This window comes from Nomascus leucogenys, chromosome 17, assembly GCF_006542625.1.
Source record: "Nomascus leucogenys isolate Asia chromosome 17, Asia_NLE_v1, whole genome shotgun sequence".
Taxonomy (NCBI): Eukaryota; Metazoa; Chordata; class Mammalia; order Primates; family Hylobatidae; genus Nomascus; species Nomascus leucogenys.
The window spans coordinates 35,269,775-35,287,803 of record NC_044397.1 but is presented as its reverse complement, the minus strand read 5'-3'; the positions used below and the strand labels follow the sequence as shown (position 1 = coordinate 35,287,803).

At 51.9% G+C, this 18,029-nt stretch overlaps 1 protein-coding gene across 2 annotated transcripts; it reads right to left on the bottom strand.

Annotated features, from left to right (window-relative positions):
- Nucleotides 1-6,074: 6,074 nt before the first annotated feature.
- On the bottom strand, nucleotides 6,075-9,299 carry EPO (erythropoietin). Of its 2 annotated transcripts, none has more exons than XM_003278104.2 (5): nucleotides 8,769-9,299; nucleotides 8,051-8,196; nucleotides 7,706-7,792; nucleotides 6,926-7,105; nucleotides 6,075-6,791 (listed from the first exon to the last, which is right to left on the bottom strand). In XM_003278104.2, the coding sequence occupies exons 1-5, from the start codon at nucleotides 8,779-8,781 to the stop codon at nucleotides 6,636-6,638; spliced, it is 582 nt and encodes a 193-aa protein (XP_003278152.1). In that variant the 5' UTR covers nucleotides 8,782-9,299; the 3' UTR covers nucleotides 6,075-6,635. The 2 variants fall into 2 exon arrangements, with proteins under 2 accessions (XP_003278152.1, XP_012351754.1); XM_012496300.2 differs by having other exon boundaries at nucleotides 6,549-6,788; nucleotides 8,769-8,859.
- Between the last annotated feature and the right edge of the window lie 8,730 nt (nucleotides 9,300-18,029).

Sequence of the window (18,029 nt, the reverse complement as noted above, 5' to 3'; positions counted from 1 at the left end):
TCGCACCACTGCACTCCAGCCTGGGTGACAGAGTGAGACTCTGTCTCAAAAAATAATAATAATAATAAAAGAAAGAAATCTATGTGTGGCAGTCACGTTTCTTTTTTTGAGACAATGTCTTGCTCTATCACCCACGTTAGAGTTCAGTGGCTCAGTTATAGCTCACTACAACCTCAGCCTCCCAAGTAGTTGGAACTACAGTCTACTTTTTAGCAGCCCAGAAAATTAAAACATTTTTTATAGAAACAGGGGTCTTGCTATGTTGACCAGGCTGGTCTTGAACTACCAGCCTCAAGTGATCCTCTCACCTTGGCCTCCCACAGTGCTGGTATTACAAGCATACACCACCATGCCTGGTCATGTAATTTCTTTTTTTTCTCTTGTTTTGCCCTTGTTGCCCAGGCTGGAGTGCAATGGTACGATCTCAGCTCACTGCAACCTTTGCCTCCCGGGTTCAAATGATTCTCCTGCCTCAGCCTCCTGAGTAGCTGGGATTACAGGCATGTGCCACCACACTCGGCTAATTTTGTATTTTTAGTAGAGACAGGGTTTCTCCGTGTTGGTCAGGCTCGTCTCAAACTCCTGACCTCAGGTGATCTGCCCACCTTGGCCTCCCAAAGTGTTGGGATTACAGGCGTGAGCCACTGGCCATTTTTAGTAATCAATTTTCTTAAATAAAGAAGGGAGTTTAGAGACATTTGGCCATGACTCCCATAAATTGAGAAACTATACTATCGTCTATTTATTTGTTGCCAACAATCTTTCACAATGCCACAGTTTTATGATGGAATTTTAGTAGAATTAACTTTCACCATCTTCAAATAATATAATTAGCCTTCAGCTTAGATTCTAGTATCTAAAAGACCCTGTTTAGCCAGTGCAACTCCAGCAACAAACCCTAATGTGGTAAAATCACCTACTGAACTATGGTTCAGTAGTTCCAGCAGAACCCTAGGTGACTGGCCAGGCACAGTGGCTCACGCTTGTAATCTCAGCACTTTGGGAGGCTGAGGCAGGTGGGATTGCACTCCAGCCTGGGCAACAAGAGAGAAACCCCGTCTCAAAGAAAAAAAAAAAGAATCCTAGGTGACCTGTGAACTAAGGACTGGTCTTTGTTCAGCCTGATGCTTGGGCCCAGAGGGAGGATTTGAGTCAGTGAGTACCCAAGAGCGAGAGGCTGCAGTTAAGATGGAGAGCTGGGGCTGCAGGAGGTGGCTGAGTTGGCTCCTAGTGCAGTACTCAGAGCAGGGAGTTGGGAAGAAGGGAAGTTGGTAGGTACTTTCTGCCTATGCAGGGAAGAAGCAGGATCCCAAGGCAGGGGATTGAATGGGAAGGAGTCGGTCGTGGAAGATGGACACGCCTTGCCGACCACAGCTGTCTCATCCACTCCATCTCTTCTCTTTCCTCTCCCTGGTGATCCTGGGTCAAAGAGAAAAGGGACTCTCTCTCTCTCTTTTTTTTTCTTTTTGAGACAGAGTCTCGCTCTTGTTGCTCAGGAAGGAGTGCAGTGACTTGATCTCGGCTCACTGCAACCTCTGCCTCCCAGGTTCAAGCAATCCTCATGCCTCCGCCTCCGAAGTAGCTGGGATTACAGGCGTGCACCACCACACCTGGCTAATGTTTGTAATTTTAGTAGAGATGGGGTTTCACCATGTTGGCCAGGCTGGTCTCAAACTCCTGACCTCAAGTGATCTACCCACCTCAGCCTCCCAAAGTTCAGGGATTACAGACCTGAGCCATCACCCCCAGACTTTTTTTTTTTTTCTCTTTTGAGCCAGGGTCTTGCTCTGTCACCCTGGCTGGAGTGCAGTGCTGCAATCATAGCTCAATGCAGTCTCAAATCCCTGGGTTCAAGTGATCCCTCCTGCTTCTGCTGGGCTTACAGGTGCACACCATCACGCCCCACTGCTTTAAAATTTTTTTTAGAGACAAGATCTCCCTATGTTTCCTTGGCCAGTCTGGAACTCTTGTGCTCATGCCCTCCTCCTGCCTCAGTCTCCCAAAGTGCTGGGATTACTGGTATGAGCCACTTCGTCCAGCCCCATCTCTGTGTTTTATGAACTGGGCAAGGCCCATAATCTCTCTGGGCCTCAGTTTCCTCCTCTGCAAAATGGGGACTGTCCATCATCCCTGCCTTCCTCTTGGCGTTAGGAGAGCAAATGAAAAGGATGCCAGGAAATCACATGCTTTTCATGTAAATAGCCAAGCTCTCTACAAACAGAAGGCATCATCTTTAAACAATTCTGTAACCCCTTGACTCAGAACTAGGCTTTGCTGGCTCCTGTCCCCACCAGAAAGTCAAAAGTGTTGGCTCTGTCACTTTCCAGCAGAACTTAGTTCCCCATCTGACAAATGGGGATGATACCCATTGTATTGCTGCTTCGTGGATTTCGGGTGAGAATCGTAGCATGCAGATGCCACAGATTGAATGTGTTGTTAATTATAACCATAATCATAGTTCAGAGGAAAGTTCCTTTCCTGTCCCGCACTCGAAGAACCTCTGAAATCTGGCAACACCCTCCTTGGGAATCTGCCTCTCAGCACGGACTCTGGGCCTCATTTAGTTCTTCTAACTCCTGTGGTTCTTCCCTTCCCCGGCCTCTTGGCATTGCACAGCTTAGCACTCAGTCCCATACCAAAATGACTATGTCTGAATTAATGTGCAACAAGGCCAGGTGCAGTGGCTCATGCATGTAATCCCAGCATTTTGGGAGACTGATGAGTGGATCACCTGAGATCGGGAGTTTGAGACCAGCCTGGCCAACATGGAGAAACCCCATCTCTACCAAAACAAAAAACAACAACAAAAAAAAAACAAAAGCAAACAAACAAACAAACAAAAAAACACAAATACACACACACAAATTAGCCAGGTGTGGTGGCATGTGCCCGTAATCCCAGCTACTCGGGAGGCTGAGGCACAAGAATTGCTTGAACCCAGGAGATGAAGGTTGCAGTGAGCTGAGATCGCGCCATTGCCCTCCAGCCTGACTGACACAGCAAGACCCTGTCTCAAAAAATACATAAAATAAAATAAAATAAATTAATGTGTGTCTTTTTTTGCCCCCAGGAGGCTGCCCACTGGACACTAGGCTATGAGTGTCATTTCATGTCTCCTAGCACTTAGTGCAAAGGCTTGGTTCACAGTAGCCATTCTATAAACTTGGAATAAATGTTTTAAATGTTTCTAACGTACTTGCCTCTCACATCCGTCCCAGGAGTGGTCAGACAGTTCAGATTTGATAACTACTCTTTTTGTGGGGGCGGGGATGGGATCTTGCTCTGTCACCCAGGCTGGAATGCAGTGGTGTGATCACAGCTCACTGCAGCCTCAACCTCCCAGGCTTGAGTGATTCTCCCACCTCAGCCTCCTAAGTAGCTGGCACTACAGGTGCATGCCACCACATCCAGCTAATGTTTACATTTTTTTGTAGAGATGGGGGTCTCACTATGTTGCCCAGGGTGGTCTCAAACTCCTGAGCTCAAGGGATCCTCCAACCTTGGTCTCCCAAAGTGCTGGGATTACAGGCATGAGCCACAACATCTGGTTGAAAATTACTATTTTTTTATTATATTTTAGAAACTGAAAGCAGTAAGAAGTCTGAAGAGAGTTGTGGAATAAGATCAGTGACCCTGAATCCTGCAGAGGGAGAGGAGGGAGGAAAAAGCAGGTTACTCATTGATGAGATGTCTGAGCCTTAGACTACAAATCAGGCTAAGAGGTGGACAGCATTTGGGATTAGGAGTCCTAAATCCTGTGCTCAGGTTCCAGCTCAGTCTCTTATTAGCCAGATTCCTTCGGCTTAAGAACAAGCCTCTTAGCTCCGATGTCAGCAGCCTAAGAGGGAGATTTCTCCTTTACTGGCTGACAGCATTCATGGTGCAAGAATCAAATGCCATCTGTGGAAACCACAATGCAAATGTGTATTGAAATGTCCAAGGTCACGGCCGGGCGCGGTGGCTCACGCCTGTAAACCCAGCACTTTGGGAGACCGAGGTGGACGGATCCTCTGAGCTCAGGAGTTTGAGACCAGCCTGGTCGACATGGTGAAACTCCATCTCTACTAAAAATACAAAAAAATTAGCCAGGTGTGTTGGCAGGCGTCTGCAGTCCCCCTACTCAGGAGGCTGAGGCAGGAGAATCGCTTGAACCCGGAAGGCGGAGGTTGCAGTGAGCCGAGATCGCGCCACTGCACTCCAGCCTGGGTGACAGAGTGAGACTCCATTGAAAAAGAAAAGAAAAGAAATGTACAAGGTCAGAGCCCTAAGGAATCTATCACTTGTAGGTTTCTCCAGCAGTTCCTAGTAAGACCTGAAGAGGGCACTGTAACCCAGGAGCCGGTTAGAACAGAGGGAAATTCTCTTGGGTCCTCCCCTTTGGCGACTCCTCGCATCCGAGCTCCACACCTACTGCCCGGCTCCCTACACACCTGTCAAGTACCCTCCAACCTCCAAAACCTGCCCGTAATTTTTCCTGCTGCGGATTGCAAAACATTCTCTCCCGTTTGCGTATGTGCAGGGGAACACAGGCTGACTTCTCTACAGTTGATGATACAAGCAGAAAGACCGGCCCTCACATATGGGATAACAACCAGGATCGGGGTCCCATGCAGTTGTTTTTGTTTGTTTGTTTGTTTTTGTTTTGTTTTTAAGACAGAGTTTCCCTCTTGTCACCCAGGCTGGAGTGCAGTGGCACGACCTCGGCTCACTGCAACCTCCGCCTCCCAGATTCAGTGATTCTCCTGCCTCAGCCTCCAGAATAGCGGGGATTACAGGAGCCAACCACCACACCCGGCTAATTTTTTGTATTTTTAGTAGACATGGGGTTTCACCACGTTGGCCAGGCTGGTCTCGAACACCTGACCTCAGATGATCCACCCACCTCAGCCTCCCAAAGTGCTGGGATTATAGGCATGAGCCACCGTGCCTGGCCTCCCATACAGTTTTATGACAGCTTTTGCTGTCTGCACAGGTCCCTCCTCAGTGGTCCTTTCCCGCTGAAGCATTATTTTGAGAAGGAATCTGAAGTTGTGGTCAGAGTAAAGGGGAAAATGAGAAGTAGAAATCAAGAGTGGAAGTAGAGTTCATTTGTTCCATGTCCCCCACCCCAGGGGAGTAAAGGAGCAGGTAGGGATTAGGTAGAAGGAATAAACCAGGCGCAATGGCTCACACCTGTAATCCCAGCACTTTGGGAGGCTGAGGAGGGAGGATCACTTGAGCCCAGAGTTTGAGACCAGCCTGGGCAACATAGCAAGCCCCCATCTCTAAAAAAAAGATAAAAATAATTTTAAAATTAGCAGGACATGGCGATGCATGCCTTAAGTCACATCTACTTAGGAGGCTGGGACTGGAGGATCACTTGAGCCCAGGAGTTTGAGGCTGCAGAGACCCATGATTGCACCACTGCACTCCAGCCTGGGCAACAGAGCAAGACACTGTCACTGAAAACAAACAAACAAAATCGCAAATATATAAATGGACCACCTAGAGTGGCCCTTGTCCCTGAGCAGATGCTGTTTATAGAGGTGGCTCCAACCGCATCTGTGTGTACCGCCCCTTTTGTGAATTTCAGAGGACAGCATTCATGGTGACAGTCTTCAGGTGAGTAAAGGAGGCAGCTGGACTTAGTGGGGATGTGCACTGAGGCGGAAGGCTGATGCTGGGAGTGTGGCATCAGCCGAAGAGACCAAAGAAGAGGCAGAAATTAACAAGGGCCAGTGACCAGGGTTGGCAGCTGTTACCAGCCCCCAAAACCCCCAAAGGGACCCATCCTCTGGGCTCCCTCTCCTTGAGGACAATCTCAGCGCACTGCAGGCTTGCCCTGGGCAGGGTTGGCAGCTGCCTTACTGCGGTGAGGCCTTGAATGGAGCCACCTTATTGACCAGCGTAGGCAGAGCTTGTGGCCTCAGGCCCGGTAGGGTCGAGAGGTCAGACAGGCTGTGTGAGACAGCACGTAGGGCCCAGCCCCCTGCAGCCCTCGTTTCCCGGACCTGGACCTGCTGCACTGCTGCCAGGAGTGGGACAGAGCCAGGGGATTTGGAGGTTCCCAGAAAACAGAAAAGCCAAGAGTCATATTGGTGGTTTCAGCTCTTGCCAATGAGATTGAAGAATACACAAAACTTGGACCCCACGAGAGCCAGAGGCCAGCCCCCATCTTGTTTTCACGGTTCCCACCACCCCAGTGTCAAGGGGGCTTTTGCCACCAAGGGAGTGCCCATGAGACCTGGAGAAATCACAGCTTGCCACCTAAGTTCTCCAGGTCATCCTGTCCCTGATGGTAGGTGCAAAAACAGGTAAATTGCCTCCAAAGCGTGTTCTGGCATCAAATTTTGCAGGGTGCCGAGTGAGCTCAGGCGTCTTCCCAGCATGGCTCTGCCCCTGAGTTTAAAGCTGCTGTCTGAATGCTTCCTGCTCTGGGCCCTCAAGTTGGCCCTGTGACATCCTTAGATCTCAGAGTTGCGCTCTGGACAGTTCCTCTGGCCCCTGAGATGTCATTGCTGGCACTGGAGTGTCCATGGGACAGGCTGGCGCTGAGCTGAGAGCCCCTCGACGGGCTTCAGGAGTGGTGGGGGAGGGTGTGGCACAGGCAATGTTGGTGAAGGAGGTGGTGGATGTGCCCAGCTGGACACACCTGGTCATCTGTCCCCTCTCCTGCAGGCCTCCCCTGTGTACAGCTTCAGCTTTCCCCGGAGGAAATTGGAGTAGACTCGGAAGAGTTTGCAGAAAGTGTCAGCAGTGATTGTTCGGAGTGGAGCAGCCGAGGCCGCATCTGGAGGGGAGATGGTTTCCTTCTGCGAAGGAGAAAACAGGAGATCACTGCAGTGCCACAGAACGGGAAGGAATACGGACAGTTCCTGTGCTCCTTAGCAAGACCCTTCTCCCCTTCTTACAGAAAGGGCAAGCAGAAGTGTCCGCTCCTACTCACCTGGGCTCCCAGCGCCCGAAGCAGAGTGGTGAGGCTGCGAAGGCCACTGACGGCTTTATCCACGTGTAGCTGCAGGGGCTCCCATGGCTGGGAAGAGTTGGCCAACAGGGCCTGGCCCCGCAGGACAGCTTCCGAGAGCAGGGCCAGGCCCTGCCAGACTTCTACGGCCTGCTGCCCAACCTACAGGGAGTGGACTCTGGGAGTCAGCTGACCCACGCCACCCTCTCCCTCCTGCCCCTCAGTAGCCCCAAGCACCAAGCTGAGCAAACAGAAGGTATGCAATAAGACTTGTTGAATGAGTGAATGAATGAGTGAGTGAGTGAATGAATAATGAATGTATTCCATACAGCCCTCATTACTTTTCTTTTTTCTTTTCTTTTTTTAGACAGGGCCTCACTCTGTCACTGAGGCTGGAGTGCAGTGGTGTGATCACAGCTCACTGCAGCCTCAAATTCCTGGGCTCAAGCAATCCTCCCACCTCAGCCTTCCGAATATCTGGGACTACCACCATGCACCACCTCGCCTGACTACTTTTTTAAAATGTTTGTAGAGATGGGGGATCTCACTATGCTGCCCAGGTTGGTCTGAAACTCCAGGGCTCAAGCAATTCTCCCATCTCGGCCGTCTCAGCCTGGGATTACAGACGTGAGCCTCTGCGCCCAGGCAGCTTCATCTCTGCTGCTCCATTTTACCTTTCCCTCGATCATTCTCCCTTTCATCCTATCAGGCTCGCAAAATGAGATTCTCCAAAAGAAAGGAAAAAAAAAAAAAGGAACTCACCTCCATCCTCTTCCAGGCATAGAAGTTAACTTTGGTGTCTGGGACGGTGATATTCTCACTCAAGCTGCAGTGTTCGGCACAGCCTGTCTGAAATGCACAGAGCCCGGGGAGTCAAGGGTCCCTGAGGGCTCTGGCCCTGGCCCACAGGCCATAGGACCCGCTGGCTTTGCTCCTTGCCTAGTTTCCAGGTATGGTTTGGGGCCACCAGACTTATTCTTATGTAGGGGGGCAGTGTCTAGCTTCCCAACTCCACCCCAAACCAAGTGCCAGGTTCCTGGATCTCAGAGGAGTTCCCTGAAGCCCTGAGCGTGAGTTCTGTGGAATGTGCTGGGGAAGGGGTCTCACCGTGACATTCTCGGCCTCCTTTGCCTCCAAGAGGTACCTCTCCAGGACTCGGCTGTCACAGATAAGGCGTGGTGGGGCGCCCAGGACTGGGAGGCCCAGAGGGAGAGACAGCAGGGACAGAAGAAGCCACAGCCAGGCAGGACATTCTAGAAGAGATTGCCAGGCTGAGAGTCAGGCGGGGAGGGAGGAGAAGGGTGGCTGTGGAAGGACAGCTTCCTTCATCCCCAAGCCTCTGCCCCAGCTCGTCCTTCCTGTCCCCAACCGTGCAAGCACTCAGGTGCTGCCTCCCTGGCCTTCATTCAATCCTGCTGCCGTGTGCACACCCCACCCCCAGCTACCAGCATCCACTTCTCCGGCCAAACTTCAATCCTGGTGTGACAGAGGCTTCCCCTCTGGCAGATACGTGGTGGCTGCAGCGCCCAGGTTATCAGCTTATCAGCTTCCTCGCCACCGGCACAGCAGAACCCCCAAACCTTCTTCTCCTCAACCCCCAAACTGTGTCCCCGTCACAGGTCAGGTTTTTGCCATCCCCAAGGACTCCCCCAAGTCCCCGCTGGCACGTGGAGGCTGTCCCACCCCCCTCCCCCTTCCGGGGTCCTTGACAAGTCGCCGGTCCGGTCCTTGAACCCGGCCACCTCCCGGCCAATAGCCCGGGCGCTAAATCCCCGCTCAAACAGGGACCCGGGCGGGCGGGAGCGCCCAGCCCGCGAGTACTCACCGTGCACCCCCATCTCCGCGCCTGGCCGGGGTCCCTCAGCGACCTGGGGCGCGCCGGGTGACCACACCGGGAGCCCTCATCCTGGGAAGCTCGGCAGGGCAGGGCCAGCCCCACGGGCCTGGAGGAGAGGGCGGCTGTCCAGGGGGCGCGGGGTCGGAGCAGAGCGGGCGCGGTGGCCCCGGTCCTGCTCCGGGAGGACAGCGCGGTGCGGCGCGGCGCAGCGCAGCGAGCGGCCGGGGTGGCCCAGGGACTCTGCGGCTCTGGCCGGGGGTCGGGGCTGTTATCTGCATGTGTGCGTGCGCGGGTGGGGGTGGGGGAGAGGCTGTGTGCGTGAGGGGTCGCCAAGGGTAGGGGCCACCCGGGGTCAGAGCAGGGGCAGGACGCCTGGGTTGAGGCTCGCCGGGGCATGAGCGGGGCTGCTGCAGACGTGCGTACGGGTCATGGGGGCTGCTCCCGGGCCCTGGGTCCCGGGAGGGGAGTGCAGCCGGGTGCGCACCCTCGGGACGGGCGGAGCGTGCTGTCTGGGAAAGGCTGGGCTCCCGGACACCTCCCCTGGGGGGCATCCCGGTCTTCGGCGGAGACTCAGAGGTGCCTGGGTTGCTGGGTTCCGCAAAGTAGCTGGGTCTGGAAGCCCAGAAGCTTTAGGGAGGGGCAAATGAGTGGTCTCTCTTCCCACAATCCCGGGACATGTTCTAGAAACAGTGTTGACCATGTTGAGGAATTTGATGGGGGCAAATAGGGCAAGAAATTTGGGGTTCTTCCTCCCCACCCCACTCCTCACTGTCTAGTACTCTGCAAACCCAGACACTTAACTTTTTTTTTTTCTTGAGATGTAGCCTCCCTATGTTGCCCAGGCAGTGCAGTGGTGCCATCTCCCTCTCACTACAACCTCCCCTCCTGGGTTCAAGCAATTCTCCTGTCTCAGCCTCCGGAGCAGCTGGGACTACAGGCACACATTTACACCCGGCTATGTTTTGTATTTTTAGTAGAGATGGGGTTTTGCCATGTTGCCCATGCTGGTCTCGAACTCCTGACCTCAGGTGATCCGCCCTCCTCGGCCTCTCAAAGTGCTGGGATTACAGGCGTGAGCCACCTCACCCAGCCCCCACCCCAGACACCTAACTTTTAGTGCACAGAGCACACAGTCCATTGTGCAGGACACACATGCACCTTGACATCTGTTTATTTGACCTGTGATGTAGGTTAGCTAGGCAGCATTGCCGAGTTCTTAAGAACGCTGAAATACAGCTAACACCAAGAGTGATGGGGCCTGGGATTTACAGCTAAGGTTTTATGGCTTCTGGAACCCCTGAGCCAGATGAGTGAGATTCCCAGAGCAGGAGACCAAGACTAGCTGGTCTCTCACACCTTAGAAAGTGGCCTCATCCTTGAGCCCTCAGTGTCCTCATCTGTCAAATGGGTGTGGTGAAACTACCAGCCTATCCCATTCAGGCTTCATAAAAGACAAGAAAGGGCCAGGCGCCGCAGCTCACACCTATAATCCCAGCACTTTGGGAGACCAAGGCAGGAAGATCCTTTGAGCCCAGGAGTTTGAGACCAGCCTGGACAACACAGCAAGACCTCGTCTCTAAAAAAAAATAAAAATAAAAAATAATTAGTCAGGTGTGGTGGCTCATGACTGTAGTCCCAAATATGCAGGAGACTAAGGCAGGAGGATCACCTGAGCCCAGGAGGTCGAGGTTGCAGTGAGCCATGATCGCACCACTGCATTGCAGCCTGGGCGAAAGAGTGAGACCCCGTCTCAAAAACAAAAAAAGACTGGAATGTGCAGATCTGAGCCGTAAGAGTTTGGAAGAGGGAGCTCACCGCTAGCTGGGAGAAGTCAAGAAAGATTTGAGGGAGGAGGTGACAATGACCTCAGCCTTGAAGGCGGGTAGGACATCAATGGGAAGAGGTATGAGGTGGGTGGGGGATTGTCGCTTCAGCAAAGTGAATGGAGAGTCAGGTGAGTATTGTGGGATCTGGCCAGCAGCCCGCAGTGCAACGGGGCTATCTCTTTGTTCCCAGACGGATCGGCAGGTTGAGAAATGATAGACACACACAAGATAGTGAAAGCTGGGTCCAGGGGGGTCACCACCTTCTGGTCCCGTGGTGTCAACAATGCACCGGATATACCAGCATTTATTATTAAGTTTAGTGAGGGCAGGGGTAGGTTAGTGAGAGATTTAGGGTCATTTGATTATGAGGTGAGATGGTCACATGGGGATGAAGTAATTCTTTAACATAACATTTGTATGTAGAAGTACAGTACACTTGTATGTAGAAGTACAGTATACAGAGATAAGAATTTACAATATAGTGTGTGCTTCAGTAATTTCTAACAGAGCCTTAAAACAGAAACACAATCTTTCCATAACCTATGATTAGCAAGACACTAATCAGCAGTAACAATTGCAACAAAAGCTGGTTACAAACAATCCATGGAAACAGGACGTGAAGCTAGACAACCGGTTAGACCAGAAATTCTCAGAAGGGAGTATGCCTTAACCCTAAAGAGGCCTAGAAGAGCCACAGCAAGATGAGGGCGTTTGTAGCCCTATCTTATCCATATGGACAGGCGCCCCCCAATGCGTCCGTTTATAGGCTCTCCACAAGGGTCGCATTCCATTCCCAGAGCTATGAACATCTGCTTTTCTGGGATAGAAATCTTGGTGATATGAAACCTCCCTGACTGTACGTCCATTCATAGGCTCTATGCAGGGGGAAGCACATCACAGGCTGTTGGCTCATTCTAGCAGTCCAACCTGGCATTGTCTTTACACAATCCTGCATGCAATTTTGTGTTTACAATAATCAGGAGCATTTCATCTTTTATTCCGTAACAGTAGTGTCAGGGGGTCTCCCTACAGGTGAGCAGAAGGGAAGGTGGAGAAGAGAGAGGTGGAAGATGAGGCCAGGGTGCTGCTTAGGGAGGAGTCAGGCTGTCTACGGTCTTGAATGCCTCTCTGAAGAATTTGGATTTTGTTTGGAAAGAGTGGGAAACATTCACTCATTCATTCAAAAGATGTTTATGGATTTCCTACCTACCCCTGGCCAAGGACCTGGGGATAGAGCAGGGAATGGAGCTGACATTCAAGTGGGGTTGCCGATGATGAACACAAAAATGGGTACAAGGTAGAGGATTTCGGCTGGGTGAGGTGGCTCATGCCTGTAATCCCAGCACTTCGGGAGGCCAAGGCAGGAGGATCACTTGAGCCCAGGAGTTGGCTTGACCAGCTGGGCAACACGGCAAAACCCCATCTTTACAAAAAAATACAAAAATTAACCGGGTGTGATGGCATGTGCCTAGAGTCCCAGCTGCTTGGGAGGCTGAGGTGGGAGGATCACTTGAGCCCAGAAAGTTGAGGCTGCAGTGAGTTGTGGTTTTGCCACTGCACTCCACCCTGGGCAACTGAGTGAGACCCTGTCTCAAAAAAAAAAAAAAAGAAAGAAAAGAAAAGAAAGGCCGGGCGTGGTGGCTCAAGCCTGTAATCCCAGCACTTTGGGAGGCCGAGGTGGGCGGATCACGAGGTCAGGAGATCGAGACCATCCTGGCTAACACGATGAAACCCCGTCTCTACTAAAAATACAAAAAAATTAGCCAGGCGTGTTGGCTGGCACCTGTAGTCCCAGCTACTCGGGAGGCTGAGGCAGGAGAATGGCGTGAACCCGGGAGGCGGAGCTTGCAGTGAGCCGAGATCGCGCCACTGCACTCTAGCCTGGGGGACAGAGCAAGACTCCGTCTCAAAAAAAAAAAAAAAAAAAGAAAAAAGAAAAGATAGAGGGTTTCAAATAGCCAGTAGAACTAAGGAGAAAAGACACGGGCAGGGGTATCTAAAATAAGGTAGTCAGAGACACCAGGCTGAGAAAGTGACTTGAATAAATACCTGTCAGGGGTGAGGGACCATGAGGGTGTGGTGAGATGAACAGCTTGATGGGAGGGGGATTTGGGCCAAGTGTAGTGGCTCGCACCTGTAATCCCAACATTTTGGGAGGCTGAGGCAGGAGGATTGCTTGAGGCCAGGAGTTTGAGACCAGCCTGGGCAACATAGTGAGATCCCATGTCTATAATTTTTATTTTTGTTTAATTAGCTGGGCATGGTGGTACACATCTGTAGTCCCAGCTACTCAGGAGGCTGAGGTCAGAGGATCTTGAGCCCGGGAGGTCGAGGCTGCAGTGAGCTCTGATCACGCCACTGCACTCTAGACTGGGCAACAGAGGGAGACCATGTCTCAAAAAAAAAAGAAAAAATGAGTGGTTTGGCAAGATGGATGGGTGGGGGTCAGAAGACGGAGGCTGGTATGCTTCTGGCTGGCCTGATTCCCTCAGACCCTGCTCCCCTGAATCCTCTGCTCACCTTGAGCCTTCCCAAACCTGCTGTCCAGGCTCCCCCAGCCCCACTCGGCTCCTGGTTCTGATCCTTTCCAGAGTCCTGGGACGTGCACACGCACACTCACGTCCACACATGGCCGCACGTGCGTTCTGTCTTGGCTGCTCCCCTTCCCCAGCCTCTGCTCTCCCAGGACCCTGACTGCTGCGTCAATGCCCTGACCTAACCATGGAGAGGGGGCCAGAGACAGATGGGTGGGGTGGACACAGCTGGAGGAGGAGGAGCCTTTTGGGCTGTGGGACCTGCCCCTCCTCTCACACAGCTTCTCTGGGGTCCCTACATCCTTGTCTGCAGTAGAAGAGCAGTGAGAGATGGGCCGGGGGCACCAGCTTCTAAATGCTGGAGCCTGCTGGATAGGAGTGGTGACTGCCTTGTCCCCTGGGGCTTTTGGAGAGAGAGCTGTGATTGCAGCTTCGGAGGAAGGAGAGGATCTTGGTTCGCCCCATACCCAATCCGAAGCCATAGTAATTCTCTTTTTGAGATGGAATCTCACTCTATTGCCCAGGCTGGAGTGCAGTGGCACCATGATCTCAGCTCACTGCAACCTCCTCCTCCCGGGTTCAAGCAATTCCCCTGCCTCAGCCTCCCAAGTAGCTGGAATTACAGGCATGTGCCACCACGCCCAGTAATTTTTGTATTTTCAGTAGAGATGGGGTTTCACCATGTTGGCCAGGCTGGTCTCGAACTCCCAACCTCAAGTGATCTGCCCAGCTCGGCCTCCCAAAGTGCTGGGATTACAGGCGTGTGCCACCATACCCGGCTTGAAGCCATAGTAATTCCGCTAAGAGGGGAGAGGCTGGTTTGGAGCCCAGAGCCTCTTGGATACTGAGCTATGCAGGGTCCATTCATCTGTCCTTGAGGAACAGGAAGAAAACAAGAAGCTCTATGGGGGTCCCCGTCCAATGCCCACCGTCCCCCTGCCCAGTGCTCCCCACCCCTGCCATCTGCCTGCTCTTCATCTTCTAGCATGCTGCTGACCCACAGGCCCAGGACCACTGCAAAGCATCTCCTCATTGACCCCTCCAGTTAATCCCTAACCCTGCTGCTCAATTAACTTTCCCACTGAACAGCCTCATTTGTGCTAATTCCCTGAACAGGAACCTGCCATGGCTTCCTATTGCCTCAGAACTGAGACCCTCCAAGGTCTACCTTTCACTTCATGTTCAAGCCTGTTCTCCCGCTTTGCTCACTCCCACTCCCTCCACCGCAGGAGATGGTTTGTGCCTTCCTGCCCTCGCTCGGCTCATCCTGGATTACCCTCCCACACCATCTCCTCCTTTTCTTTAAAGCCCAAATCTGTGCATCGCCTCCTCCATGAAGCCTTTCTTGATCTCCCAGCAGGAAATCGTCTCCTTCCTTGGCACTGCCGTCATTTATGTACATGTCTTAGGCATCTCACTGGCAGGACTGCCATGGACAGCCATCAAAGCTGAGCACTGCCCAACTCCCAGGGGCATCCATAGAGACTCTGATGGGAATGGTACCATCTGGAGTCATGTAGTGCAGGTGCCCTGGTCATCGAAGAGAGCGAAGGGCTGCGTATGGAAGTTCTGATGCATTTTTGTGACTACCAAGCGTCCAGCATGTCCCTTTTCTGTGGTCACCACCCATGTGTGGATTGTATTATGTGGTCCCTCCACTACATGCTCAGAGAAGAGCCCAGCCTAGAGGGGGCACTGAGCCATCCTCCATCAACCCAGCTCCCTGGGATCCTCGGGTGTGCGAAGCTTCCATGCACTTCCTGAGCAGGCAGCCACTGAGGCAGAGTTTGAAAGGGCCAGTTGTGACAGGAGGATGGTGGGCGTGGAGGCAGGCTGTGCTCCACGGATTCCTCCTGGCAGCAGATTCAGATTGGAAATCCAAGCAGAAGCAAATTTACACCCCCCCCCCGAGCTGTCCCAGACCCCCAGGCAGCACGGAGCCCCAGATGCCTGGAGTCGGACTTGGGAAAGGGGCCTCCTGGCTTCTCTTCCCCTCCTCATTTCCAAGCAGTGGCTTCTCAGCTCAGCTCGAGTTCAGCCAGAGGCCCAGACCTTCTGTGCTGGGAGGGGAGGTGGCTGGGGACCTTGTTGGGTGGCCTTTGGGGAACTGTGAAGGAAGCAAGAATGCTGGGGGGCCAGGCACGGTAGGTCACGCCTGGAATCCCAGCACTTTGGGAGGCCAAGGAGGGAGGATCCCTTGAGCCCAGGAGTTTGAGACCAGTCTGGGCAACATAGGGAGACCCTGTCTTTACAGAAAATTCATCAGGCATGCTGGCACATGCCTGTAGTCCCAGCTACTCAGGAGGCTGAGGCTGGAGGATTGCTTGAGCCCAGGAGTTGGAAGCTGCAGTTAGCTATGATCGCACCACTGCACTCCAGCCTGGGTGAAAGAACAATACCCTGTCTTTCTTTAAAAAAAAAAAAAAAAAAAAGGAACACTGAAGAAGGGATTCCTGCTGGAGAACCAAAGGAAAATCCTTTGCCAAAGTCAATTTGGAGACCATGAGGCAAGGGCTACTTGCTTGGTCAGAAAATCATTGATAGAACCAGACATCCAGGTTTCTGTTCTCAGCAAACAGATCTGTGGCCTGGTGGCTTCAAGGGGTTGGTTGTCTGGTGACCAGGAGTGCTTGGATTGGTGGCCTGAATTATTATTATTTTTTTTTTAAATGGAGTCTTCTTCTGTTGCCCAGGCTGGAGTGCAGTGGAGTGATCTTGGTTCACTGCAACCTCAGCCTCCCAGGTTCAAGCGATTCTCCTGCCTCAGCCTCCTGAGTAGCTGGGATTACAGGCACCTCCCACCATGCCTGGCTAATTTTTGTATTTTTAGTAGAGACGGGGTTTCATCATGTTGGTCAGGCTGGTCTCGAACTCCTGACCTTGTGATCTTCCTGCCTCGGCCTCACAAAGTGCTGGGATTACAGGCGTGAGCCACCGCACCCAGCCTGGTGGCCTGAATTCTGCCACTGACTTGCCAGGCGCCTAACTTGGGCAGGTGACTTTATCTCTGAGCCTTCTTTGCAGAGTGGGGGAGGTGGAAATGATAGTGGTTGCCTCCCACAGCTGCGGTGGGATTATGTAACTCCTGGCACATGGTAATCGATAAACACTAGCTGTTATTGCCCTACTCCCCACTTTATTATTTCTCCCATTGTCCTTTCTTGGGAGGCCTGGAGACCAAATGTCCAGTGTATTCCTTAGCCTTCCTCCAGCAACATCTCCTGTTTCTCTGGGGAGCCAGGGATAGATTCGTGGCACTTTACCTTGGGTATTGTGTTATAGCTGCCCCTACCATGCAACTTACTGAAAAAGCATCGTCAGAATAGTGGGGTGGAGAGAGGTGTCTCTCAGTGTCTATATATATTTTTAATTAATTAATTACTTAATTTTTTTAGATGGAGTTTTGCTCTTATTGCCCAGGCTGTAGTGCACTGGCGTGATCTCGACTCACCACAACCTCCGTCTCCTGGGTTCAAGTGATTCTCCTGCCTCAGCCTCCCAAGTAGCTGGAATTGCAGGCATGTGCCACCACGCCCAGCTAATTTTTTGTATTTTTAGTAGAGACAGGGTTTCACTGTGTTAGCCCGGATGGTCTCGATCTCCCCACCTCAGGTGATCCGCCTGCCTCAGCTTCCCAAAGTGCTGGGATTACAGGCATGAGTCACCATGCCCAGTGATTTATTTATTTATTTATTTATTTATTTTTTGAGACGGAGTTTCGCTCTGTCGCCCAGGCTGGAGTGCAATGGTGCGATCTTGGCTCACTGCAACCTCCACCTCCTGGGTTCAAGCAATTTTCCTGCCTCAGCCTCCCAAGTAGCTGGGATTACAGGCATGCACCATCACACCCGGCTAATTCTGTATCTTTTTGAGAGACGGGGTTTCACCATGTTGGTCAGGCTGGTCTCGAACTCCTGACCTCAGGTGATCCACCCACCTCAGCCTCCCAAAGTGCTGGGATTACAGGCGTGAGCCACCGTGCCCGGCCTAAGTGAGCTCTTCTGCTCGTGTCTTAGTTCATCAACCAGCAAATAATTTTTCCCTTTTCAGGGAAGTATATTTGTCTAATAGCAAACAAGACTAATAGACTGAATTGGAAGAAATCTAGCAGGTCCTGTGAAGGTGAAAGTCCACCCTCTGTTTGCATTCTTCAAGTGACGAGATGGTTGCCTTTTCTTAAGGGAGCAGAGGCTTGTTATAGAGGAGACAGCAAGCCATTCTCCTCTGCACCATCCATGTATCCACTGACCCATTCATTCATCAGATAATTATTAGTTACTGGAATGGGCAATAAAATGACTTCTTGAGGTATCTCATCAGTTTTATTTTTACTTATTTAGAGATGGGTCTTGCTCAGTTCCCCAGGCTCGAGTGCAGTGGCATGATCATAGCTCACTGCAACCTCGACCTCCTGGGTTCAAATGATCATCCTTCCTCAGCCTCCCAAGTAGCTGTGACACCAGGCATGCACCGCCATGCCTGGCTAACTTCTTTATTTTTTATATAAAAAATATAACTCTATAAAAAATAACTTTATTTTTTATAGAGCCAGGGTCTCACTGTGTTGCCCCGGCTGGTCTCGAACTCCTGGCCTCAAATGATCCTCCCACCTCAGCTTTCCAAAGTGCTGATATTATAGACGTGAGCCACCTCGCCTGGCCCCTCATCAGTTTGATAACTAACTCCCTGATCACCTTACTTGGAGAACAAAGGATCAGTCAGGAATAGGCTTCATAAAACTTTGGTAGGCCGGGCGCAGTGGCTCACGCCTGTAATCCCAGCACTTTGGTGGCTGAGACAGGCAGATCACGAGGTCAGGAGTTCAAGAACAGCCTGGCCAATATGGTGAAACCCCGTCTCTACTAAAAATAGAAAAATTAGCTGGGCAT